Source organism: Lampetra fluviatilis, chromosome 1 (assembly GCF_964198595.1).
Source record: "Lampetra fluviatilis chromosome 1, kcLamFluv1.1, whole genome shotgun sequence".
Lineage (NCBI taxonomy): Eukaryota > Metazoa > Chordata > Hyperoartia > Petromyzontiformes > Petromyzontidae > Lampetra > Lampetra fluviatilis.
This window is the reverse complement of record NC_136275.1, coordinates 16,709,244-16,735,733: the sequence shown is the minus strand read 5'-3', so window position 1 is coordinate 16,735,733 and position 26,490 is coordinate 16,709,244. Positions and strand designations below refer to the sequence as shown.

The 26,490-nt window shown below is 48.1% G+C and overlaps 2 protein-coding genes across 5 annotated transcripts in view; one reads left to right on the top strand and one right to left on the bottom strand.

Moving 5' to 3' along the window:
• Positions 1-88: 88 nt before the first annotated feature.
• Positions 89-21,185, bottom strand: LOC144933269 (beta-crystallin A2-like). Of its 2 annotated transcripts, none has more exons than XM_078857961.1 (5): positions 20,247-21,185; positions 6,025-6,199; positions 3,817-3,958; positions 2,405-2,547; positions 89-1,295 (listed from the first exon to the last, which is right to left on the bottom strand). In XM_078857961.1, the coding sequence occupies exons 1-5, from the start codon at positions 20,338-20,340 to the stop codon at positions 1,148-1,150; spliced, it is 702 nt and encodes a 233-aa protein (XP_078714087.1). In that variant the 5' UTR covers positions 20,341-21,185; the 3' UTR covers positions 89-1,147. The 2 variants fall into 2 exon arrangements, with proteins under 2 accessions (XP_078714087.1, XP_078714096.1); XM_078857970.1 differs by lacking the exon at positions 20,247-21,185 and adding an exon at positions 7,584-7,755.
• Positions 18,273-26,490, top strand: part of RECK (reversion inducing cysteine rich protein with kazal motifs) — a 143,837-nt gene continuing 135,619 nt past the window's right edge. For 2 of the 3 annotated variants that reach the window (XM_078857791.1, XM_078857783.1), the window contains exon 1: positions 18,273-18,420. In XM_078857791.1, the coding sequence (XP_078713917.1) occupies positions 18,348-18,420 (73 nt within the window). In that variant the 5' untranslated portion in view covers positions 18,273-18,347. The remainder of the gene's footprint in view (positions 18,421-26,490) is intronic. The other variant, XM_078857800.1, reaches the window with a different exon arrangement.

The window sequence follows — 26,490 nt, the reverse complement described above, 5'->3', positions numbered from 1 at the left end:
AACAACACATGATTTTTAGCAAATGTACACTTAAACATTTAAAATGATGTGAAGCTCATCCACTGTGAGTTGATAAAACTTTATTAAGCATCACGTGTTATAACAGAAATATATTGCAAGCAGCACTCAAGCATGGTACTAACGCGTGACATGCAACACTGACGGGATTTCTTGCACGTTTTTAGTGTCTTGACACAGCAGTTCGTACTATCGCCCGCTACCAATTACGTTGAAGCGTTCTATTTGCTTAATTGGCGCCGTGCAAAAATTCGCCGCTATTCATTGCATTTCTGCATTTGCACCAGGAGTGTTTATAAATAAGGTTCGCTGTGCTCTTAAGCTTTGCGTGCATTGGGGGTGGGTGCTTTTGATCGTTCAAGTTTAAGATAATGAGATGCCATCCGCACAGCGAGTTATGTTCTGCAGGGAGTTAAAACGCCTGAACTTCACGAACGCATTAATATCTTGACATTCATCATCCAAAGGAACAAATGCAAACCACGTAACAGTCAATAAGCACCTTACGTATGATGGCGTTAAGACATTCCATCCATGCTACGTGGAGTGTTCTGTTGTGTTATTTGTGTACGAGAGATGCAACTGAGATTCAAACTAATGAGGCAATTGCACCATAATTAGGCACGTTTGGTGTTTCAAGTGAATCTGATTTGACATTCAAGATACCCCCACGTGGGAGATAGGCAGGCAGTTGGCGATGCCGGTGTACTCCGGATAATGAAGGTGTAGATATTGATAGTTCTAGTCCATGGAGAGAATAATGTTTTTTGTTTGATCTCGTATTGTGCGGAATGCAAATCATTTGCGGATGAGAAGTCGACCTGTAGGCTGTCTAAGCCTCGTGTGCTCTTTATTCCAGATCTCGCAAAAGATAACTGCGCCTCTGTCGGCTCTGGTCCAAATTAAATTAAGGGGGCTGAACTGAACTCGCGTGACCGCATGCTTTAAGTCGCGATATGTAAGCAGTAATAGCGGGCAGGCAGGACTCAGGGAGGTGATCACCCACAAACCCTGGCAGGTGTATCGGCAGGGTGCCTTGAACTCGGGAAGATCACCACCCACCCCATGCGGGCAGGTGTAGGTAGAGGGCACAGGGGTGAGTGCAACTGGCGGGGCTGTCCAGTCCGATTCAATGCTGAATGCGGCGGATGGACTGGATGTTGCCAGAGTGCGCTTGGCTGCCGAACTCGCTGTAGCTCTTGTACTCCCCACTGTGGCGGTCGCGCTCCAACACGAACTGGTATCCACGGTATCCCGGGTACTGGTACGCAACCCATCTGTCGGGGTGGGTGAATAGAGTGGGTGGATCAATGTGGGTGGTGGGCGTGGTGCGTGGGTGGTGTAGTGGGTGGAGGGGGTGTGCAGTAGCGTTGATCGAATTGGGTGGGCCAGGGTGGTTACAAGTGAAGAGATTTCGGCCGTAGTATGAGGTGGGGGTAGGCGAAGTTTGTTTAGGAGTTAAGGGTCAGAGTTTGAAGGAAGAGAGGTCCGGACGCAGAGGAGAGTGTGAGAGCATGCAGATACAATCAGTGCTTGTATCTGGATCGACCCGAACAGCATGAGCAAGCTTCATTTGAGTTGATGCTTTGAGTAACATCTGGAAAACACGCGTAGGCACAATAACAAAGAACGCGGCCTCTAGTTTATTGATGTTTGTTTACTTCCAGTTTACTCCTTATTTTTACTGCTTGTTTACTGCTTGTCTCTTGCTTATCGCTTGATTGCGTTAATTTCCTTGTTTAACGCGATAACTCTCATGTAAACACGATCAATCTCAATGTGTAAAGCATCCAAATGCAGCAGCGCTTCGAAATAATTTCACGGCAATGATGAATCATTAGCGCCTTTGATCGAATGACCTGGAATGCGCCCAACCTCTTGAGTTTGGCGGAAGCTAAACATTAGCTCTTGAGATCCTTTCACGTTACTATTGGTCCATGTCGTCGCTGCAGTATGTTCCCACCGCTCTGCCAGAGTGTAATGATCGTCACACCAATAATTATAATTCAGAGATGGTATTAGTAAATTTTAGTGCACAGCCTATTGGTATTTAATGCTCTACGTGTGGGCAATCATTTTTGGCGAGACTGAGCCCATCAACTCGTACACCTGGTTTAATTAGGGACGGCTGCATGAATCAGAACTCGGGTCCAGATCAGCGCTCTGACCTATGAGCGAGACGGGTACTTAGGATTTGAAAAATAAAACTTTATTTTACATATTAACAGATGAATCGATGCGCCAAGTGTATTTTGTTTAACCGGATGATAACTCAAAGAGACCAGGATAGCCTCGTATGCTAGAATGACCTCATTTGCAGTAAGAGTGATGTCTGTGCGCTGTCCCTGTGGGTGGACACACAAGTGGGTGCGGTGGAGATGCTTACGCGCCACTGTTGACCTTGACGGATTGGATCTCCCGCGTGCTCCAGCCCATGGCCTGCATCGAAGGGCAGTCGTCACAGAGCTCCGTCTTTCGACCCTGCAGGTTTTCTCCCTCAAACAGGACCACCTTGCTTTCCCCGTGGGCCTGCATTTGCGCGGCACGGAAAGGGGGAGGCATTGAGAAAAGCACGAGAAAAAACCAACGGGAGGGGAGGCCAAATTCAACTGTCAGTAAATCAATCTTGACTAAAAGCTTTCGTGACTGCAGGAATTCATAACGATATTGCTATTTTTTTAATCATTTTATTATTTGTTCTATCTACGTGGCTTTGCCGAAAGACCCAAAGAATATGTCAGTAAATACGCAATTCCACTGACTACACCGGTATCAATGGCAGAACCTACATACCCCCCCAACCCTCCCCCTTCCCCAGCGCCGCTTTCCAAGGTGCTGAGGCCTCGGTGGGAGTGGAATGGTAGGCATTTGGAGGGGGGAAGGGGAGGTAATAAAGGGAAGCGTTAAAATTCCCATCCTACAATTCAAACCAAACCGCGCCGTGTCGAGCTACGTTATAAATGTTTGCTGTTTTTATTGTAATTTATCCACGAAAAGCAAGGAAATCACAAGTCATACGATGTAACCATGTGCCCGTCTCCTTTGAGCTTGACCTCCTTGCACCTCTGAATCTAAGCAGAAATGCATGCACCCGATGCATACGCCTGCTTGGATGGGTGACCATCAGGGCTGGTCAGGTGTTGTTGTTTTGCGTGAGCCTACGAGGTGTGACCAGGAGATGGCAGTGCCGAGTGTGTTTTTCACTTGCTATGCGTTGCGGGTTTTTATTCTGGGCTCTCCGGTTTAAGCTCATACAAAGTCAAACACCGAAACACAACCCTCCTGAAAAGAGCATGGACGTTCAGTGCATTTTCCTAGGTAAACGAGGGTATATAATCATTTTCGTCTGGTCTGGCGAGTTCTGTTATCTTATAAATATGTTTTATTTACATCCGTCGTCTAAGCAGGATTTCATTGAACAGCCGTTACTTTCAGTGCCTTTACCCCAGACGCAATCCCGGTTTCTTCCGTGTGTTCAGGAGTCTCGGCCACTGCGCAATAGTTTTATCCCATCTCTTCAACAGCCCGCAGCAGCCTATAGCAACCTGTTTCACACCGGGATCGCCAATCCAAGCACTATACCCAGCCTCAACCCAACTTATCATTCTCGATAAGACGAGACAGGACTACACAAATAATTTAGACGCCTGTCCGAACGCTTAGCAGTTCCACGTTTCACACTAACAGGTCCAGCGTTATATTTTATGCGCATGTAATAGTGAGGAAGGAGGAGATAGATAGAGGGGGAGTTATGGGGTGGGTAATGAGGGGAGATATGGAGAGAGAGAGATATCGTACCGCGGACTTGATGGGACGGAATGACTGGATGCGCTCCGTGCGGTAAGCGCAGCTACCACTCCATGACTGCCACATGGGGTAGTCGCCCTTCTCCAGCACAAACTGCTGGCCCTGGAACTCCGGGTGCTCGAATCCCACCCATCTGCACACACACACCATCAGTGCCTGGATGAAGGCCTCCCCAAGCCATCGCCATCTCTCACGGTCCTGTGATGCTCTTTGGTCGCTTGTGTTGCGATCGACACGTCATGATTGATTTTATTTTATTTCTACCTACGTGACTTTATCGAAAGAACCAAAGAGTATGGATTCCTGCAGTCACGAAAGCTTCAAATCAAGGTTCTGCGATGGTTGAACAATCCACATAGCGCCATGTACTGCACGCGAGCCGATTTCATCGTCCCATAGCTTCAGTGGAAATCGGACGCGCTACTTGGCTGCCACTCATTATTCTTGACCATCCTCATATACTGCGACTTTTGTTAGCGAGCCCATATTAAACGTAAACATGATATGTTGGGTTATAGGTTCAAGTAAATGCTTGAGACTTGATCTATTTAATTTATTTTCATGAGCATTTATTTCTTAGCCTTTTCTAATGCAATGTATTTTCAGAAACACACGCGTGTTTTGACCTGCAGACGTTGGCCGGGATAGAACATCAGAAAACTTTTTTTGCTATTGTCGGCAATTGCAGGAAAGCGGATTAACAGGTTTGTATGTGAGTTGTCTCATCTTGCTAAGCATAATAACGGTCACATTCCTCGGCTCTCGGCGCACGTGGCCAGCCCCCTTTCCATTAAATCTCAACACATTCGTCAATAACATTGCCTTAAAGGCAAAAACTATATATATAATAGGCGACATTTAGGGCAATGGCTGTTCACATCGTTGTGTCATTTTTCATCCACGGCTGGATGAAAGCCTATCCATTCCGTGTCAGTAATGGGGTTTGTTTGACCATGCTTCACCATGTTGGTCAATACGGGTTGCTGAGGGGGGTAAACCTAGGGTAGGTTCAGATATCACTCACCAACCACTCATGTTAGCCGTGGGCAGCAATTGAACTAACTCAAGTAACCGGGTCAATCTCAATATATGTATACACGCACACCTGGGATTTGTTTATCGCATAGCACTAGTGTTTTCCATGCTTTGTGACGAAGTCAATTGGGAATTGGTTTGAACGGGAGGCGCTGTTTAATGTTATGTCCATACATCTTAGAAGGTGCATAACAGATGCGGCACCCTCAGCTCACTTCAAATAGTCCTCACTTTGAGGTATTTGGATGGCGGTTCAACACGTTTTTACATAGGGTATAAGAGCCCCTTTAAAAACATCGAGTACCCTCATAAAATGCTTTCAGCACATTTTTAATACATAGGTATATTGAAAACTAAAAATCCCACTCCTCTTCAAAGCTCTATTAAAATTCCTACCATGTGACTTTACTTCAATTCCTGGTCAGGGGAAACACAGACATCAAAAGTCATGCCTGAACCAAAACGGCATGGGGAGGCCGTCATCCAGAAGTCGATTTACAAGGGTTTGTAAATTTGGATGATATTAGACGTTTACATATTTACTGTATCACCAAAAAATGTAGTTTTATTAACCATATGATTTTGTGGCTCGGGTTTCCCTTGAGAGAGAAACCGTTGCTCTCAGCCATGCTGGCATCTTGGCCAAATTTGCCCAAATATTTGCCCGCAAATTACTCAATTGGGATTATAGATGACAATCATTGCTCCCCCCCCCCAACTGCGACAACTTGGCAGGATTTATAATTAGTGCCTTCGGGTTAGATCGTGTAGTAGGTGTCATGGCAATCTTGAACTATAACCCTCCTCCACTCGACAGGGTCAATCGAATTCAGTTGCCACGTGGGCAAATACAAGTTTGCCAAATTTATTTTTTCTCATCAATTCTGAGAAATGTTGAAAAGCAATATAAAATGTTGACAATTTAGCGTGGCGTTTCCGCTGGAGATTACATTCAGCGTTTTCAGGTGCTAAAAACAGCTCAGCTGTTATGTAAGGATGTTGAACTTCTTTCACACCGTACGTAGCCACCAGTGCTAATCGGAGGTGCGGAGATCGCGCGACTCTGTGAGGTTTTTGCGAGGTAAATAATCGTAGTAGCAAAATAACACTGATAACACGATGTTCCCAAGTGAGCGGCGGGGCGGTGATGGGTGTGATACGTACGCTCCGCACTCCACCTTGATGGAGCGCACGTGCTCGATGGGGCGCTCAGTCACCCCGGGGCACTCGGTCGTGAGCTCGCATCGCTTGCCCTGGAAGTTCTCCTGCTCCCACAGTGTGAGCTTGAACTGACCACCGGGCAGCAGGGCCCCCACAGCACTGGTCTGGCTTGACATGACTGGGAGAGGTGGGGCAGAACCAGAACAGTTACAATTTTCGAGGCTGTGACAGCGACTTACAACGGTTGAGAACGGCCTACAGAAGTGGAATTCACAGAGTTATATATCTGAGATCTCATGTGAGTGTGCCAGTGGGGAGCGGTAATGTAGCGGTTAGCGCTAAGAAACCTGGCAACCCGAATTTGATTGCCGCTCACGGCCAACAGTGACGATTATCTTAACTGGTCTCCCCTAGATCGTGGTGCTGGCCATCAACCAATCTTGTGCCATCCTGGCCTTCAGTCTGTGAAGGCTATACAGGGGATCTTTGTCTTTGTGCCAGTGTCTGATACGAGTAACCGTGGGCAGCTCATGGCTAACATCAGTTGTTAATATCTGAACCGCTTCTGAGCTTCCCCCTCGGTCGAATCAGCTTTAAATTAACTGCTCGCAAACAGCACTTGCCCCAACAATCCATGTAGGCAATTGATACTGGGAAGTGAGCTTTCCCGACTTTCTATCTATTGTAGCGTCACACTCCACGAAAGAAGAGTGTAATTATCTGCTTCATGGACGATGAGGGTGGTGTTTTAACACGAGAGTTAACGCTATTTAGAACGTAAATCTGACTTTGTCTTTTTGTGAAAACAATCAAACTCCGAACCTTCATTTTTCGAAATATTAGGTTTTAGGAATGTTTCTAATTTATGCATGGAATTAATGTGTGCCACGTTTCAACTTTTACACCCTTTCAAAACATAATTCGATTTTTAGTCATTCAGTCGTCTTCACCCACCCGCACTGACCAGCGCGGTGAACTAACCTCATCCAGCAACAGTGTGCTGATGTTCACACACTGCGCCGGGTACTCATTTACGGCTGAGTCTAGCTCACAGCAGGGTTCAATACTGAATCTGATATTATTTTCAATTTGTGTTAGCCGAGGGCAGGAATCGAACTCGAGTGGCCAGTTATGCCAGGTTCACAGCGCACTTCGCTAACCACCACGCTACCGCTCCAAAGACAAAGACCCCCATATAGCCTTAACAAACTGTTGGGGCAAATGCTTTTAGCGAGCACCAGAATGGCGCACAAAGCGGTGGATGTCGAGTATCACACCCGACCGCCTTTGTCTCCCCAGTGGCGATATTAACACTCCGTACCAGGTACTCATTTGAGGCTGAATCAACCAGGACCGGTTCAGATAATAGTCACTGGTGTTGGCCGTGAGCGATCGGCGAACCTGGGTCGCCAGGTTCGGAGCGCAGCGCGCTAACCGCTACAATACCGCTCCCCACACACTATGCTACACACACCCGAAGCTCCGCCTTACGTCCCAGTGTTGGAAACACAATGGCCAGAAACATAACGATGGTTGATGAACGGTAATTACATGACACTCACCGTGGTATGTTCCTTACGAGTTCAACGCAGACTGTGGTGCTGCAATCGCAGCCCTCGCCTTTTGTAGGCTTCGATTTTCCAAGGGCAGCACATTTCACGTGTAACTTCACGTCGTCGCATTTGTAACGGGATGACAACGCGATTACGGAGAACTGCGTGCATCAGGGCTTTGATGAATATGCGCGTCCATCTGAAAGCGGGGCCGATGAGAATTGTTGCGTTTTTTTTCGTGGCTAACAAAGTTGCATTGTGCGCATTTGTGGGGGGTAGGCGGGGGGGGTAGCTGGGGCGTAAAACTGCTTTAGCTGCAGGACAGACAGTTTTTTTTAAATAAAAAATTCCTCGGATGCACATTAGGGTACGGCTCAAGTGAGCGACGTTCAGATCAGAGATTTCAAAATCGGCCATCAGATCATAAACTGAAGTTGCGATGACTATGCCTGTGTACGGCAGTGTTTTTGTCAATTCGCTGCTGGATTAAGGGGCCTTCCCCACGCCACGCACGGGTCGTGGGGATTATTCGAACATATTTCACCACATCGATTAGTGAGGGTTGGTGAAGGCGGGGAGCATAAATGTGGGAGCATAGCAGTATAGTACAACTATGGAGTTATCTGTACGTACTGCCGCATCACGCATTGCTAAGGTGTCATCTCTTTTTGTAAGTTGCGCCTGACCTTTTTGGAATTAAGAATAAGAGCACATGGATTGCGTATATACGTTTTACTTTTAGGAAAACAAGTGGGCTTTGGCAGGACACGTCGACAGAAGCGGTGATGGTCGATGTTTGAGACAAGCCAAAGGAGGGAACGCGATTGAGAGGCCGTCGGTCTCCTACGGAGATGGAACGTTGAAATCAGCACGTGTGCAGGTGCTAGATGGATTGTTTCATCGCAGGATCATAAAGGGGTGGCGGCAGTTGGGAGAGGCATTCGTCCAGCCGTGGATAGACCACGGCTCATCATCATCATCACCGGTGCCTCTACGACTATGATGATGATCATCATCATCATAATAGTAGAGGCACCGGTGCTTTCCCGGATAGCATCAACGCCGAAACAAGGCAGCACATATTGTCTTCATAAAAAAACCCACCTTGTATCTAACACCAATGGATATGTATAATTATAGCGCTGCGTAGGGTGATGATCGCCCATTGTTTCCCCCGGTTTAGCGTCGTGGATTTGAACTCAGCTCGCGAAGAGAGCCGTTGTCTGGCTGATGTATCAACCGCAGAGTTGCCATGCTTTGCTCGCTTGGATAACCGCCATGCGTTGGCTTATCTGCGCGCCCAGCTGTTAACGATGTTTAAAAGTTTCATCTTTTGTAACTTGCACAAGAATGCGTCTGGTATTGAATATATCGAACGACTCCCCTCACGATACGTCAGTGCACGTCACTGTTGAATGTGTCAGACGTGTTACATGTTTCAGGAGGGATAAACTTTAGTTGACAACGTAAAAGGTAAAGGTGTTGTCCTGCAATTTCTTGCACACGCCACTGCTGGTGGAAAGGTCTGCCCTAGAAAGAGCTCTGGAGAGTTCCCTCCAGAGGGGTATGTACATCGACAATGCACACTGTGTACAGGCTCTGTTGCCAAAACACTGCTGGACGAGGGCCTCCCCACGCCGTGCATGTTGCAGTGATGCTCTGAACCATACACTGCTTAATATGGATATGTCAATTCCGGGAGCATAAACGTGGGTGCATATAATATAGTACAACAAGTAACTTTTGGGACTGCCCACTGCTGCCCACAATGTAACCATACGGCAGCCTATAAGATCAGTTTTCTTTTTATATGGTGACCACCAATTCAAGCACTATCCAGGCTAAACTTCAGTCGCATTCCAGTGAATTGCTCACAGGTTTCTAAAAAAACATTTCCAAATTCTGACGAAGTTTACGATCTACGTGGCCACACAAGTCGGGCGTGGGAGCAATAGGGATAGAAGTGGCAGCTGCCCCTCACTCTTTAGGCAGGGTACCGGAAGGGCAAGTCAGATGCAGTGCCGCTCACTCCCTTAGCTTCTCCGTATGATTACCACATTATTGCCATGCACCTGGACTCATTCGCAAGAGATGATCACAGTTCTGGCTCACACTAAACTACAGAGAGTGCATGTGGCTGGAAACACTCGAATGGCAATGGAATGTTTTGTTGTAGTCTGGGTTTGTAGACCGGAGTTCCTGGAATAAACCCCACTCACACTCCACAGCAGTGCCTTAGCGGGTTGCCATGGACTTCCCGGTGCCAGGAATGAAATGGGACCTCCTGTCCTCTTCAATTCCTCTCCCCCTATAAGGCCTGTCCCTCTCCGGCCCGTGCGCCTCGATGCAGTAGTGCAGTCTGCACACTTGATATCTACGCCACTGCTCCACAGCTGATGTCCGCATCATGCTCGCCATGCTGTCTCCTGCAGGCTCTTTGCTGTGCTCATTTATCTCCGTCGCTGCGCGCGATCCCCACCGCACCTGACTGGAGTGGACGAAGGGGTGTGATCACCGCAGGGTCTCTCTCGCTCGCTCCCCTCTGATACACAGGACCCTCCTGAACAAGCAGTCAGTGAGGTGTTTCAGTGTAAATAATTGTCATGGTATTATATGGTTATTGTTTGGAGGGGGCGGGGAAGTGCATTGGTTAGTGCGCAACGCGACGAACCCTGAGTTCCATTCCCAGCCACCAGCGATATCTCAGTCGGTTCTGCATGCCCACACGCCCAACCTAAGACCGATTATAACCAACTCAAAAAGACCAGCGTGGTGAAGTATGGTCAAAGGACCCTCACTGCCAGATCAGCGTGGGGAGTCCTTTATCGAGCTGTAAATTTATACAGTATTATCATTAGCGTTATCCTTTCAATGTTACACACAGTATTGCGTCGCGTAACGTGTCTAACAAATTACAGCTGCTCTCGAGGTGATTTCATCTGACAGCAGCTGTGATAACAGCAGCTGGAACTGTCGGTCAGGAGCGTGAGACACGAGACTGCACATGCGGCGGGCAAGCTAACCCGTTGATTGCGTAAAACAAATAAATAAACTAAAGTCGGTGTCTCCAAAGAAAACAATGAAATGTTTTTCGTCCCTTCAGTCAATCAGCCCGAGGGCCTTCCGGACTAATGTTTAACTTGCCCAAGTGAGATGCGACCCGAGGCTCATAAGATTATGTTGAGTTACTTGCGATATTGAGCAAAATTTTTCTGGATATGAATACGTCTGGGAAGTGTCTGGAGCCAAGGATGGACGTGTCTAATGAGCAATACCGTACTTTTATGGCCGTGAGGTGGAAATTCCTCAAAGTTATTATTTGGTTCTTTCGGTTAAGTCACGTCTAAAGATAAAATAATAAATTAAATTAAATAATAGAATACGACGTTTCGATTGCAACACAAGCAATCATCATCAGGTATAATGAAATAGCGACATAAAATCTAACCAGAAAACTATAAACAGACATATTAGCAGACAGATATCACCAAGATACATAGAGAGAGCAACACAGGTAACAGAGAGAGGTGATCGTCTCTGTGGGGTGGCCTTAAATAGACAGAGGAGGACGGACGCAGAGAGAGGGAGGGGGGTTAGAGAAAAAATTAGCATATCAATGAGTGGACAACAAAACGTGGTGCTGCAAGTGCGATGACACGGCAAGCAAGCCTGAAAATCAGGAGGACACACGAAAATTAAATAACCTAGCAAAATATCGAAATGTAATGTAATACAACACAGAGGGTCGGTCAACACACAATTAACGCATAGCCTGGTTGATTACGTATTTCAAAGATTGCTAAGTTAGAATTTAAGTGTGAACATTCCAAAGAGAGGACACAGGCAGAGAAAACAAGTAGTCAGAGAGAGAAAAAAGAAGATAAGTTTAAAACTTCCCCGTAGAAGTGGTTCAATCTTAATTTTAGAACTTTCGTGACTGCAGGAATTATTATTTGGCTCTTTCGGTTAAGTCACGTCTAAAGATAAAATAATGAATTAAATTAAATAATAGAATACGACGTTTCGATTGCAACACAAGCAATCATCATCAGGTATAATGAAATAGCGACATAAAATCTAACCAGAAAACTATAAACAGACATATTAGCAGACAGATATCACCAAGATACATAGAGAGAGCAACACAGGTAACAGAGAGAGGTGATCGTCTCTGTGGAGTGGCCTTAAATAGACAGAGGAGGGCGCAATCGAAACGTCGCATTCTATTATTTAATTTAATTTATTATTTTATCTTTAGACGTGACTTAACCGAAAGAACCAAATAATAATTCCTGCAGTCACGAAAGTTCTAAAATTAAGATTTTCCTCAAAGTTGTTTCACGTTGCCAACTCTAGAGGGACAGACTAATTGCTGAGTCGACCTCACGATCGGGATTTGAACTCACAAACTTTAGATGAGTGAAGGGTTCCCATCTACAGCGATATCCGGCAGTATACTCTGGATCGGCACAAGATATATGCATGTGTAGAGGTGATCGCCACTCACCATTCAGTAACTTGCAGTACCACTGGGTGTCAACAGGGTGCAGCAGTATTACCTTACTGGGGAAATGCCATGGGTTAAACAGAGGTGAGAGCGGATCCAAACGACAGATCCTACTGGGGAAATACCCGGGGTCAAATAGAGGCGAGAGCGGATCCAAACGACGGATCCTGAGGGGATAAACCAGAAGGTTCCAGAAAAGGGGCGTGGCTTGGGCGAAGCCAGCTTAGAACCGGTATAAAAGCCAGAGCGCTGAGAGCTCTGGCTCAGTTATCTCCACATGAAGACTGAAGCCCGGGCTGAAGATAGGACCCTGGACCCCAAGCTCTACAGTCCTTCTAAGGGCTGGAGCTCAGTGAGGCCAGTGGTCAGGGGGAGAATAGGTCCCAGATAGACAGGACCCTGGATCCAAGCTCTACAGCCCTTCTAAGGGCTGGGGCTCAGTGAAACCAGTGGTCCAGACCCACAGACCGAGTGGTCGGGTAAGTTAGCCTCCCCTAGGTCCCAGTCGGAAGACGTTAGGCTAGCGGGTCACCAGTGATAGGTCCCTCTGAGTCCAGAGGCCATACCTCCCTAGGTATCGGGTAAGGAGGACCGTCATACCCCTTGTGTGTTAGGGACCGTGACGCAAAGAAAGACAATAAATATAGTATGCCTCATAAAGAAGTTTATTCGTCAATATTTGAACACTATACATGCAATTGCGCGTTTAAGAAAACATTATTTTCGATTTGTAGGTAATTGGTTTACGTAATCCCTACGACACCCGCGATACAAAAGCGGCAACAAAGTCTATACGCGCCAGGATGGTAATTGTACTTGATGTTTGAATTCCATCGCGACGCCCGACCCAGAATAATGACCTCGATTCGTGGTCTCGAATGGTGTACAGGCGAGTGTGGAGGGGAGCCTGGGGATTGTGTCTGTGATTGCCCGAGACAAAAATCCACGTGTACAACCAGCTCCGCCTTGCCAGTGGCTGTCCTCCTTGTGCCGCACGTTAGGGGCTTACTCACGTTAGGGGCTTACGCATGTGATCAATCTCTGCGTGATCCACCAACCCTAACTGCATGTCGCTAAAATGACATCGGTGCCGCGTCAAGTTCACGCTGTTAACCAGGTGAGAACACCAGAGGCCACCATACCTGGTTCTATTTGCAAGAGTGACCTGGGTCACACCACCACATAATCTGTCTATGTACGGATTCGATTTAGCTCATTAATGAATGGACGGATTGCTGAATGAATAATTAATAAAATGCATGAATCAATGAAATAAACTCGCTCACTTCGCCAGCCTGAGCCAAGAAGGGCCATTGTCCGAAACGTCGCCTGTTATACACCGTTCACTTTTTTAAGGCGGTGTTATTGACGATTGCGTTGAGTTGTTTTGTTTATGTCTTCTTGGGCAAGTACCACGGGCAGCGTCTGCAATGCCTCGACGCAATGTGATGCGCCGGGCTGAGTTGAGTTGCGATCCCGAGCGGCCGCGTGGGGTGGCGCTGCGCTCCTGCACCGAACACAACCCCCCCCCCATTCCGAGGCGCGCAGGGCATAGCGAAAATCAAAATAGAAACGCGGACAAAAACTAATAAAATAATAGGTGCGCGGAGTGAAGGGGCAGGATTGGGGTTAGAGGTGGGGATTGAGGCGGTGACAGGGCGAGTGTTAATTGGTTAGGGTTACAGGGCATCAGAGGGATAATACTATAGGGTTTTGTATTAATTAAACTAGAAACTTTATATATTTTTTTTATAAACTACAAACTATTCATATTTTTTACTTAAAACTTTAATGACTGCAGGAATTCATATTCTTTGGATCTTTCGGTAAAGTCACGTAGAATTAAAAAATCAAATTTTTTTTTTATCTACGTGGCTTTACCGAGAGATCCAAAGAATATTTTTTATTTGACCAGGTAAGGCCCACTGAGCTTTTTTAGACGCGACTTGGGAGAATAAGCAAACTCCACATATACAGCTATCAGGGTCGGGATCGAGCCCACGACCTTTTCCATACCAGGCGAGGTAGTTAACATCTCGCCACCATGGTGGTTAGGATTACAAGACATTAGTGGGATGATTGGCTAGTTGGTTCTGGTTTAGTGTAGAGCTCGTACTAGTGGTGGCTGATTGGTTAGTTGGTTAAAGTTAGAGGTAGGGGTAGTAATAGTGGCTGGTTGTCTGTTGGCAAGGGATAAGACGTAAGGTAATATAATTGGACGCTTTTTGTTTTGGCACTCGGTTCGCATCAATGCCGCCAGGAGGCAACCTGCCTGGTCATGCGTGCAGGATCGGTCTAAACGAGAACCTTTGAACCGGCATCACTAAGGGCAAGGGGTTCGAATCCGGGTTCCATCGACCCGTGGCGAGGCAGGCTCCATGGGGTTCATGCACTTGTCATTCTTGCGTGGTTCTCGTGTAGAGCGAGTTGATGGTCTCAGACAGGTCACCTATGACAGCACGACATATATTAGCTACATGTAAAATGTATATGGTTACATTGAAGTCGGTTTATCCCAGTTCTAGTGTTCTGCCTCACGGCAGATGTGGGGGTGTGTTTACACAGGAACTTTCTGATATGGTGTTGAGTTTGGTCACGTGGCCAGGAAGTTATGATTTAAGGTTCTCTAAGCCACGAGGTAGGCGTTTCAGCCATCCCACAGAGTACAAAATGGAGGCACAAATATTGTCTCAGATAAGACAGGTGCATCGGTTCATTGTGGGACTTTAAGAAGCATTGTCTGTATGTTCGTTTATGTTCTTATAATACTGGGAATGTTGTTATAATGTTAGGATTGCCGTTATTATGCTGTAAATGCCTTTATGCTTTTAAATTGTTATGACAAATATGAGGTCTAGTTAACAACGAAGCCTGCCACTTGCATTATTGTGAATGTTACTTGTAGTTGGATAAGTCGAGCCAGACTTGTGCCCATGTAACTTTAATGCGTTCTTGAGCAGCACTGTACATTTAGGCTGCAGTATGGTGATTACACAAAGTGACCTTATTTAACACATTAGCTTATTATCTTGTATAGCTATTCAGTGCTAATGCAGGTGCCTGGTCCATCCAGGACCTATTGTTGAGATTCATGTTATCTGAGACAATGTTATGATGCTCCAGTGTTCATTGTATTGCTATTGCAATTATTAACAGATGCTGTATTTCGTGCTGTGTTTTTCCATCAGTTTTACCTCATTCTATTCATTAAATACGTTGGAGTCGGATGTTCACCCTGGCTCTGAAGGTTTATTGAATGCGAGGTTAACTACTCGGATAGTGGTGCAAAGCAGCGCACAACAATGCCAAGACATCTAGTGTGGATAATATAGGCAATTGAATGGATCTCAAAAGCAGTTTTGTGATATTATTTAGCACAGACCGCTCGCAAACTCAGGGGCTGATGATAAATAACTACTTCTGAAGATACAGTTCTGAACGTAATTCATCGCGTGACGTGACGCTTATTGAACTATTGTGTCGTTTATTGGGATTTGTAATAACATGTTATTCGGGTGCTCTGATTTGTGCGAGACTTACTGTAAGAGCTCTCAATTGTATCATTTATCCCACTGAGAAGAGCTATTTGGATTCGAAATGTGATGAGAGAGAACGCTTCGTGAAGCAGAACTAGCGCGTGTGATGACAAATGTTGATTGAAAATCCATTGAACAGTCGACAAGTGATAATACGGGGGTGGTGCAGTGGCGCAGTGGGTTTGCTATGAACCTCTCTACCCGAGTTTGATTCCCAGACGCGGCCAACATTAGTGGCGGCGAGTGAAGTCTGAGCCGCTTCCTGGGCATCTTCGTTCCCCAACCTGGCACTGACCAGCGTAGTGAAATATGGTCAAGCAATCATACCCATGCAATGTTGGATTTACAAATTAGTGGGAATGATTTAATTTGTAACTATTAATGCACAATACGCAAATGCATGTATTTCTGTACACGTATAGATTTCACTATACTTAACATCGGTGTTCTTCACTAATTTACAGAGGGGGGCCACTTTCGCTGATAAGACATCATCAGTCTGAGGGCCGCCACACATTTCAAACCATTGGGGTTTGACAGCATGATGTTGATGGGGGGGGGCAGTGCCGGATTATTTTAGTGACAAAAGTAGCATATGCTACGGGCCCCGCACTTTCAAGGGCACCGCGCTAAATGCTTTCAAGCTATCAATTCTGGTTCAGTGATTCTGCACTTGCTCTATTACTATAGTACTATACTGCCTTCAACTTTTATGAACGACTGGGTGTTTAAGGTTAGCGATTTGTTGTATTATCTGGCTGTATAGCAAATTAAATAATACAATCACTTTACTATGCAAGTTAAACAATTATGTCTTTTAATATTTACGTGTTTTTTTATTTAGGGCCCCTTTATAGCATATGCTACAGGCCCCGCACTAGCTTAATCCGGCACTGAGGGGGTGTTTTCACATATTGTGTATTGTCGGGGACCACACGTCAGGAGCCGCACTAAAGGCCATCAGTGGCCCGCAGGCCTTGCATTGAAGACCACTGCTAAACATGAATACAACGCCAAGTTGAGACCAAAAAAATTTCCCTTTCAAGAGAGATACGTACACGTGCAGTGGTCAGCGATCGGTGGATAACACGCAGCTCGCGTCCAGGAACTAGATGGATTGTTACATCACAGGAAGCTGAGAGATGACATAAGATGGCTTGGGAGAGAGGCATTCATGCAGCAGTGGATTGACAATGACTGCTGCTGACGATGTGCACTTCCCGTCGTTGAATGGGAGGGGGAGGATGTGGAGTCGGCGTGTACTGTGTTACTTTGTCCCCAGGTCTCTTTTGTTGAACCGGAGCTGGTTTGTCTCAATGCGCGCTCTCACCTGCAGGTTCTTTTTTTTTATCAATGAAGCGCATGAATGAATGAGCGTTTGGATCGTTATGTCGTGCATTTATTCACCTGTGAAGCGCGCTGATTTAATGTTGGTGAACATCTTTATATGCTGAACCAACTGCTCATTAAAACGAAACGGTTAACATGGCACCTCCGATGACCACGGTTGGCTACATACGGTGCGAAAGAAGTACAACATACATATAGCATCCCCGGTTCATTGAGACGGAAATGAGCGCATGAGATGTAAGCAGTCATAACATTTATGTCAGTATCTGAGAGATACTGCAACTTTAACACTCCTGCAGTGTAGGAGTTAAAACTCTGGAAATCGCCTGATGATGCCGGATGTAATTACCAGCGAGACACGTCGATCTTAATTGTTATTTGTTGTGAATTGATCTTCAACATATCGGTGTGCAATAATAAATTGGTCTGTTTGTTCACGTGACAAGTCTATGTATTTGACTGTGCGGGTGGATGAGGGTGTACGACACACATTGCATTGTACTCACGCGATGACCAAAAACATACATCGATGATGAATCATAGATACTGTAATACAACCCGCGCACATTCCATACACCATATGACATCACCCCCATTAATCATCATCATCAGGCATGGTCAATCCACTGCTGAATAAAAGCCTCCATTGGAACGTACACACACGGTATAATACACAGGACTACAAAGTCATGCAGCGTTCGTGGTTCTACATGTAACATACATGGATAGACGCATGCACGGTTACAGCAATAGGATTACGTTACGCCAAGTCAACTAACGAGGGCTCACACCCCCTGTAAATACTATCCACTCTACCCACTTTACGGTGTCTGTATACTGCATGTGCTTTGCAGACATAAGGTATACACGGGGCTTCGATTCTCACTAGATATGTTTTGTAATGCTCCTAGTCTGGCTTGGAGTAGGGATTATCGGCGTAAGGTACTTTCACTCGAGTACAAGGTTAACTCATCTATAGTAACCCTATATTATTGTACCCCATATTCCTACAATCATAGAAACAGGTCTAGGATCTAATTGGGCGAGATTATTGTGGAGTGGCTGAAATAATTCCCAGAACAGCGTTCCGGACCGATCCGGCTAAAACGAATCACGGAGTATAGTTTAAAGAGCGTACTGCACGCGCTATGCAAGCGGCGCTTCTTGCAAACAGTTGCAAGGCGCGTGGAAAGACGGGAACTGAGAATCGCTGCAGCCCAGCCTCCTCCACCCTCCCCTCCTCCCTCCCCTCCTCTCTCCGCCACAGCCTCCTCCTTCTTCTCCTACTCCTCCTCCTTCCCGACTCTGACGTTCGCTCTTGGGGGGGGGGGGAGTTTGTTGCGGGGCCGGCACATCCATCATGTATTCACGGCTCCGGCGATGGGCGCCTACCCTGGAATGATCGCGGTCTTCCTCCTCGTGTACTCCAGGATCGCCGCGGTGCGCTGCCAAGGTAAGGTAGCCGTCACGGCGAAGAGCGCGCGCGCGTGCGTGCGCGCGACCCTGCGATGGTCGGGTCGCCACGCGGCGTGGTGGTGATGATGCAGCGATGCGCATCAAATCTACCTGCCCGTGTATGTGTGTGTCTACGTCCGTGGTGAGTGTATGCTGTGTGTGTATGTACGTGTGTGCGTGGACAGCGAGGTGTGATCGATTAAAGAGCACTGAATCCATGGTTCCTTTGCTCGCTCGCTCGCACTTGTTGATACGCCCTTAACACGTGGACCCAAGCCTACTCTCGTACCTATCTGTGTACGTCTGTCCGCTAGCCCCCTGTGACTGTGCCCCCCTTCGTGTTTCCATGCACACCCGTAACTCCTGTGTCCCGCTACTCCCGTCTGGATGATTGCGTGCCCCCGTCCCCGTATAACCGTATTGCCGTCCTTGGCTACACGTGCTGCATTGTTATTGCGCTGCGCTGGTTTCGAGAAGAATTGAGCGACGTTTTTATCTCGCCGTCTGTGCACGTGTCTGTGTGTACGAGGAGCAGCAGTGTAGCTGTTAACGCGCTGCGCGACCAACAGTGACAGTCATCTGAACCGGTCCTGGGCCTCCCCTATGTCGACTCAGCCTCAAACGAGTACCTGGTGCGGTGTGTAAACATAGCCACTGGAGAGACAAAGGCGGTCGGGCGTGGGTGCTGGCCACCCCACCCCCTTGTGTACCGTACGGGCCTTCAAAGGTGCTCGCTAACAGCACTTGTCCCAAAAGTATGTTAAGGTTATACGGGGGATTTTTTGTATGTCACTCCCAGGTCATTTGCCAATGCCTCTCACGACCCTGGTCTCTTGAGTTCTCGCCTAGTTAAACAAATGCACTGGAGTTTACTTGCTGTATGTGTCTTTGTACATGTATGTCTTTGTATGTGTGTGTGTGTCTCAAGGCCGTAATTATACTATATATTGGGGGGGGGGACAGATTCCCCCCCCCCCAATATTCAAATATGCTCAAAATGTCCCCCCCCAATATTTTGCTATAAACAATATAAACAAATAATTGCTATGCTTTGTAAATAAAAAGAACAATTTGCTAAACCTTGGCCATAATATCTGGACTTGTCTTCATATAACAATGCATAGATTTATGTTTATATGATTGTGGCTATGGTTGTACTTTATTAACCCCTAATCTCTGCCATTACATACAATGAAACAAGAAAAGGTAAAAAAGAAAAAACAGAGCAATGTAATACAATACACTATTAGACATTATTGTAAAAAAAAGTCCATCCTATGTGTTAGTGATTTTTTTTATTTTAGGCAGGAAATTAGTTTTCAAATTTAGATTTTTTTTCTTGGGGGGGGGGACCCCTAGACCCCCTGGAAGATTTGGTCCCCCCCAATGTTGACTCCATGGCTACGGCCTTGGTGTCTTGTATGTATAAACGCGTGTCGATGTGTGGGTGTCTCTGTATTTGTATAATTTTATATGTGCATCTTTTTTTTGTCTTTGCGTGCCTGAGTGTGTGTGTCTCTGTCTTGTGTGTAACTGTATGTGTCTGTAAATCAGTGTGTGAGTGTGTGTTTATGTACGTGCTCTGCTGTACAGAGACTCCGGTATCATCATGTCTGCAATCGTGCGCGTAACTACCGCTAAGCATCGTTCATTGTGCGCGCGTGTGCGTTATACTGCCAGTGGCGAGCGATGGCGTAGTGGTTTAGCGCACTGGACTACGGACCCGGCGACACGAGTTCGATTCCCGCTCACGGTCAGACACCAGAGACAATTGTCTGAACCTGTTCTGGGTCCTCCCAATGTCGACTCAGCCCAAAGGATTACCTTGTGCGATGTATATACATCGCCGCTGGGGAGACAAAGGCGGCCGGACGTGGTGCTGGCCATCCACGCAGTCTTGTGCCGTGCCGGCCTTCATAGGTGCTCTCTAACAGCACTTGCCCCGAAATTATGTTATGTCTATACGGGTGATCTTTGTCTTTGTGCGTTATATATATGAAGTACCGTTGATGACTCTTGGACACCGTTGGTGAGGCACACGTATTTATTCCGTACAAGTAGTCACAACTGTGGACATACAATACTAGAGGGGGTATCGGCCCCCTCACCCGGCTAGCTGGGAATACACTGCTAGCTATCTCTGACCTACCTCCTAGTCCTCCACTAACGGGCAAGGGGAGGCTGTCTGGCCCGACACTGGTAAGTCGGGCTACGGTACCCGGAGTCCCAGAGCACTAGCTCTGGTTCTCGGGACCACGCCGCTGGCTCGGTTCTGCGCGGCCCTGACAAGGGCGGCGTCCCAGGGGAGTCCAGGGCTCTAGCTAGACGATCTTCGGTCTTCACTAGTTTAGCTTTAACATTCTGCCCCGAGCCCTCTGACACATCCCCCTTTATACTCCACCCCCGCTGAGGGGTGGGGCCCCGGGCTGCCTGGTGCGGACGTCGTTGAGAGCACCCCCCCCATGCACTCACGTAGCCCCGCCCACTGTGTTTGTTTCCCATAAGCTGCCATGCATAACGGATCTCTCTCTAACACCCCTACATATACTACCAGCCACGTTACTTTTATCCTAACGCGTAAATCATACGATGAGATTTCCTACATGCTTTCATAATAATTTATCCTCTCGCCTTATTTATTCGTTCAAAACAAGCCGGCTATTACACAACCAACAGCTTGAGTATGTCCTGAAAGGTGATTAATGCGGGGCCAGCATTAATATGGGCATGTAATTGCAGCGCACGGCGTTGTGATTATATGCATGAGTGAGCCCGGACAACCTATTATGAGATTTACGCGGAATAATTTCGGCGGAAGGGCTGGCTGCCCCCCGCGCACGCCTCCCGCGTGCCTGCGCTCGCGAGGGGAGCCGGCACAGCCGTCATCTTCTTGGCTTGACCGCGATGCTGAAGGAAATGAGTGGGGGATTAGATCGGTCTTGGGTTTCGTGGCCAAGATAACTCACTCGAGTTGTGTGCTGTGCGGCATCGCCCCCCCCACCCTTTGAAAAAGCAAAGATCCCCTGCATAGCCTTAACCGATTTTTGGGCCACGGCACGCGAGGGGGGTGGGTGGCCAGCACCACGCCCGGCCGCCTTTGTCTCCCGAGTGGCGATGTTTAGACATCGTACTAGATACTCGTTTGAGTCTGAGTAGACCTAGGGGAGGCCCAAGACTGGTTCAGATATTCGTCACTTGTGTTGGCCGTGAGCGGGAATCGAACTTGGATCGCCTATAATTTTGAAATCTGGGCCAGGATTATCTTGCTTAAACAGATAATGCTGAATAAGCATTCTATATTATCAACCATGGACTATCCACTGCTGGATGAATGCCTCCCAAATCCATTCTGCGATGCAACAATCCACGTAACACCTAGGCACGCGCTGATTCGGTCGTTCCATCTCATCGGTGGCCTTACTCTGGGACGCGTTCCATTCCTTGGCTGCCACTCCGTTATTGTTCTCCATGAAGAATAATGCTGGATAATATTGGTGTGAAAAGCGAACCTACGGACTAAAAATTAGTTTTATTTGTATGTGGAGACAGAACGGAGGTGACCAATGACATGGCGCTCCGCAACAGAGCATACACAGTATACACCTGGAGTGAGTCCAACTGAGTCACATACGTTATCTTAGGAGCAACACTATTTATTTACACAACAGTACGTAACAAAGCACAATCTACACTCGGGTCTCGAATGCCGATCTAACCACGCTACGGCAGAACTAGACATGGTTCGCTATCCCAGTCCGGACCACAAGCTGGGTCCCGGAACGCGTGGCTAGAGGCGTCTTCTCCCCGACGTGGATCTTCGTAACATCAGCACACGAAGAACCTCGAGCTCCTCACGGGGTCCTCGTTATATGCCCCTGGACTGGGGCTGGCTCCACCCTTCGCCCCGCCCACCTTCCAGGTCTCTCGAACTCCTTCTCGAAGATTCCCGAGAGCTCCTTTGGACCACGTGACCGCCCCACGGCTCCCGTCCACCGGTGCCCCCCCTCAAATATCATCCGTTCACGTGATAGCAGGTCAACCAGAGTATCATGCCCACAAGGAGACCCTGGCTGGCAGACGCTCCCTCTCGCTCCCTCACCGGGAACCCGCACTGCACACTGCTCGTGGTGCCCCCGCGCTAACCAGCACTCACACAAGCCCCGCTAGGGCTGGTACTACATCCCATAACCCGGGCTGCCCATAATGACAACACCTTACCCGCCGTGGCTTCGTAAGCCCCGGCACCATACAGTGACAAGCACAGTCACTACACACCTATGCCCAGTGTGAAGTGGAATTCGCAAAACGTCCATGCGCAGCCACACCTCAGCATGACGCTGTAAACCGAGTGCGTTCTTACACATGTGGACAAACAGATCCGAGAAAATTGCGTTGTCTACAAATACGCAATCGCTCGTGCACACTTGTGGTGAATATTCTACAGCAGGTGGTAGGGCTTCTGCCAATGCTAATTATAGTATTGCTTTGCACCAATTTAGCCACGTTATATAATGTACTAGCGGGAAGTACCCGGCGTTGCCCGGGCGAAAAAGACACACACACACATCGACTTACACACACACAGACATCGACCCACACACACAAACACATCGACTTCCACACACACACATGGAATCAAACACACAGACATCTACTTACACACACGCACAAGGAGTAACACACAGACATTGACTTTAGACACACACACATGGAGTTACACAAACACATCGACTCTCACACACACACGTAGAATTACACACACACATCGACTCACACACACACATACATAGAGTCACACACACATCGACCTACACACACACATATGGACTTACACCCACACACACACATCGACTAAGACACAAACACATGGATTTAAACACACACATGAACCCACGCACACACATCGACTTACACACAGACATCGACTCACACACACACATCGACTTACACACACACATCGACGCAGACACGCACATTGACTCACACGCACACATGTAATTAGACACACATTATTGTAAAAATTACTACACACACACACCATGCACACACATTGACTAACACACACACATCGACTGACACACACACAGCGATTTGCACACACACACATCGACGTATACACACAACAACAATCGCCATTCGCCACTAAGTGGCGGTGACGTCACCACGACGCTTGTGCCAGGCTATGTGCACCTTGAGGCCACGTGAAGTGTCGAACTCCCACTGGCAGTAGGTCACAGGGCAGACCCAGGTGCCACGGGTCGGCTGACTGAGATGACTGGCTGATGGACCACCTGTGCCCGTTACTGTGCCAACTTGCTTTGCTTTAGCCACCTGGCGCTCTGCTCATTGTTGTGAGTGTTGCTCCTCTGTCCTCCCTTGTTGTTGGAGGGCGACTTCCTCCAACTGCCCAGTAGCGTCCTTCACAAGCCTCCTCCACAGAGGCCGATCTTGACACCGCTGGTACCAGTCATCGGCAAGTCCACTCAGCTCCACATCCTCCTGTACCACATCACTCCATCTCTTTTCTAGCCCGTGCCACGCCCGTTTAGCCCCCTCGACCCAGCCGAACAAAAGCTGTTTGGGCATGCGGTGATTGGGCATGCGGGCTACATGGCCCAGCCAATGCAGCCTTGCCTGCCAGAGGAGCTCACCGATGGAACTTTGTCCAGATCTTTCAAGGATTTGTGAGCTCCTCACACAATCCAGCCGGGATAAACCCAGGATTGATCGTAGGCAGGCCAGCCTAAATGTTTCTAATCGGTGAAGATGTTCCATTAGGGGGGTCCACGTTTCGCAAGCGTAGAGAAGGGAGGGAATGACTGTGGCCGAGAAGACCCGAAGCTTTGTGCGGAGCAACAGACCAGGTAGCTTCCACACAGCGTTACGCAACTGATGAAAAGATAATGCCGCTCGACTGATTCGGAGTGAGACGTCTGCTGTTAAACCGGAGCCGGTCATGAGCATACTGCCCAGGTATGGGAAACTCTCCACTTTCTCCACAACTGCCCCATCACCGATTTGGAGTTGTGGGGGGGGGGGGGAGTGCCCGATGGTACAAAATACCCAGGCAGGTGCTTCGTTTTTGTGGGGATGACGGTAAGGCCCCACTTCTTAGTGGCACACTCCAGTTTCAGCAGCAGCGCCTCCAACTCCTCCTTTGAGTGAGCCGCAATTACCAGGTCATCGGCATACATAACGTGGTTGACCAATAGAGAGCCATCCTTTGACGGCACCCAGGCATCGATCAGCCTCCCATTGTATCTGTAGCAGATGGAAATTCCTCCGGTACAGCTACTGAAGGCTTCACGAACTACGTGGTCGAAATAGATGTTAAATAATGTTGGAGCCAGAGGAGATCCCTGTTGCACCCCAAGGTGAATAGCGAATGGCTCCGACTCTCGGCCACGTAGTATTACCTGGACCCGCTCACCATCATGAATGTCCTTAATGATTGTGAGCAGTGGGTCAGGGACTACGAAAGCACGAAGAATAACCCAGAGCCCAGGCCTACTGATGGTATCATAAGCCTTGACCAGGTCAGGTAAAGCAGAGATGTAGGTCTTGTTAGAATTCCCTACATCTCTGCTGTAGCAAACGGACAGAAAATATGGCATCTGTGCAGGACCGCCCTTTCCTGAAACCACATTGGGGCTCCGTAAGCCTCTCCTCAGCGTGCCTAGCAAGGCGGTGTTGAATAATCCTTGCCAGAACCTTTCCCGGCACACTGAGGAGTGAGATGCCCCTGTAGTTGTTACACTCTGTGCGGTCTCCCTTCTTAAAGATGGGGACCACCAGGGCATCCTTCCAGTCCTAATGATGGTAATAGGTGTGGCGCTGCAGGTTACTTTTTTGATGGAATTAAATAGGGATTTGTGGTCGCGGGCCATTGAGGCAAACTCCATCTCCTCAGCAACCCGCGACCACCATCCTTCCTTGCAGCGCCTCACAGCTCTCCGAACCTCGGAGCGAAGGCTGCGGCAAGCCTCCTCATTCTCCGACGTGGGATGCTGTAGCCGATGAGAGTGGGCCTGTCGCTTTTTCTCAGCCAGCTTGAACACCTCCTCTGTCAGCTAGAGTCTCTGGGGGTGTCTGGACCACGTACCCAAAGCAGCCATTGCAGCTGCCTTAGTCATAGTCCTAAACCTCACCATTTGACCCTCAACATCTGGAGGAGTGGGGGACGATGCCAACCCCAGCCGCAAGCGATGATGAAATTCTCGCTTGCAACTTTCATCAGCTAGCTGAGACCAGGCCACCTTAGGTTTGAATGGGGTCCTGGGTGTACACCCACCACCGGAGTGGAAGAATGGCAGGCGCATCTTACAGATGACTAGTCGATTGTGAGAGGGCAGATCAGCTCCACGGTAGGTCCTGGTGTCAAGCACATGGGCCCGCATCCGCTGTTCCTTCACTATGTAGTCCAGCCTTGGACCCAGCATGCATCCATGCTGTTGTATGGATGCGCCGATCCCAGAACAGAATGTTGGTAATTGCAAGCCCATGGGCTACACAAACATCTAGCAGCCTCCTACCGTGATTATTGAGCTGATCTGGCCCATGCCTTCCAATCACTTCAGACCAGGTGCCAGCATCATGACCAACTCGGGCATTAAAGTCACCCAACAAGATGACTCTGTCCCGAGGGGCCACTTTAGCTAGCACCTGTGACAGGAGGTCATAGAAGGCATCTAACTCATCGGCCTTGCCTGCATCCCTCCACGGATGTTCGTCTTCGGTGGGGGCATAAGTAACCATAACCGCATCACTCCTCACCTCCGGTTGATGGGAAGGCGAGCCCAACGTAGCCTGGGGCTTACAGCTTCCCACACCTCACCACCACACTCCCACGCCCCCTTCATTCTTTTGTTCAGAAGAAAAGCCATTCCCTGTTGTTTGGCAGTCTCCTGCCCCGAGTATGGGACTGTCCACCCCTCATGGTGGCAGGAGCCAGGGCCGGTCCGTCGGACCTCCTGAATACCACAGAGATCCAGGCGGTACCGGTCCAGCTCCCGACAGAGGAGTGGAAGCCTTTCCTCCGCAGTGAGCGTTCGAACATTCCACGTGGCCA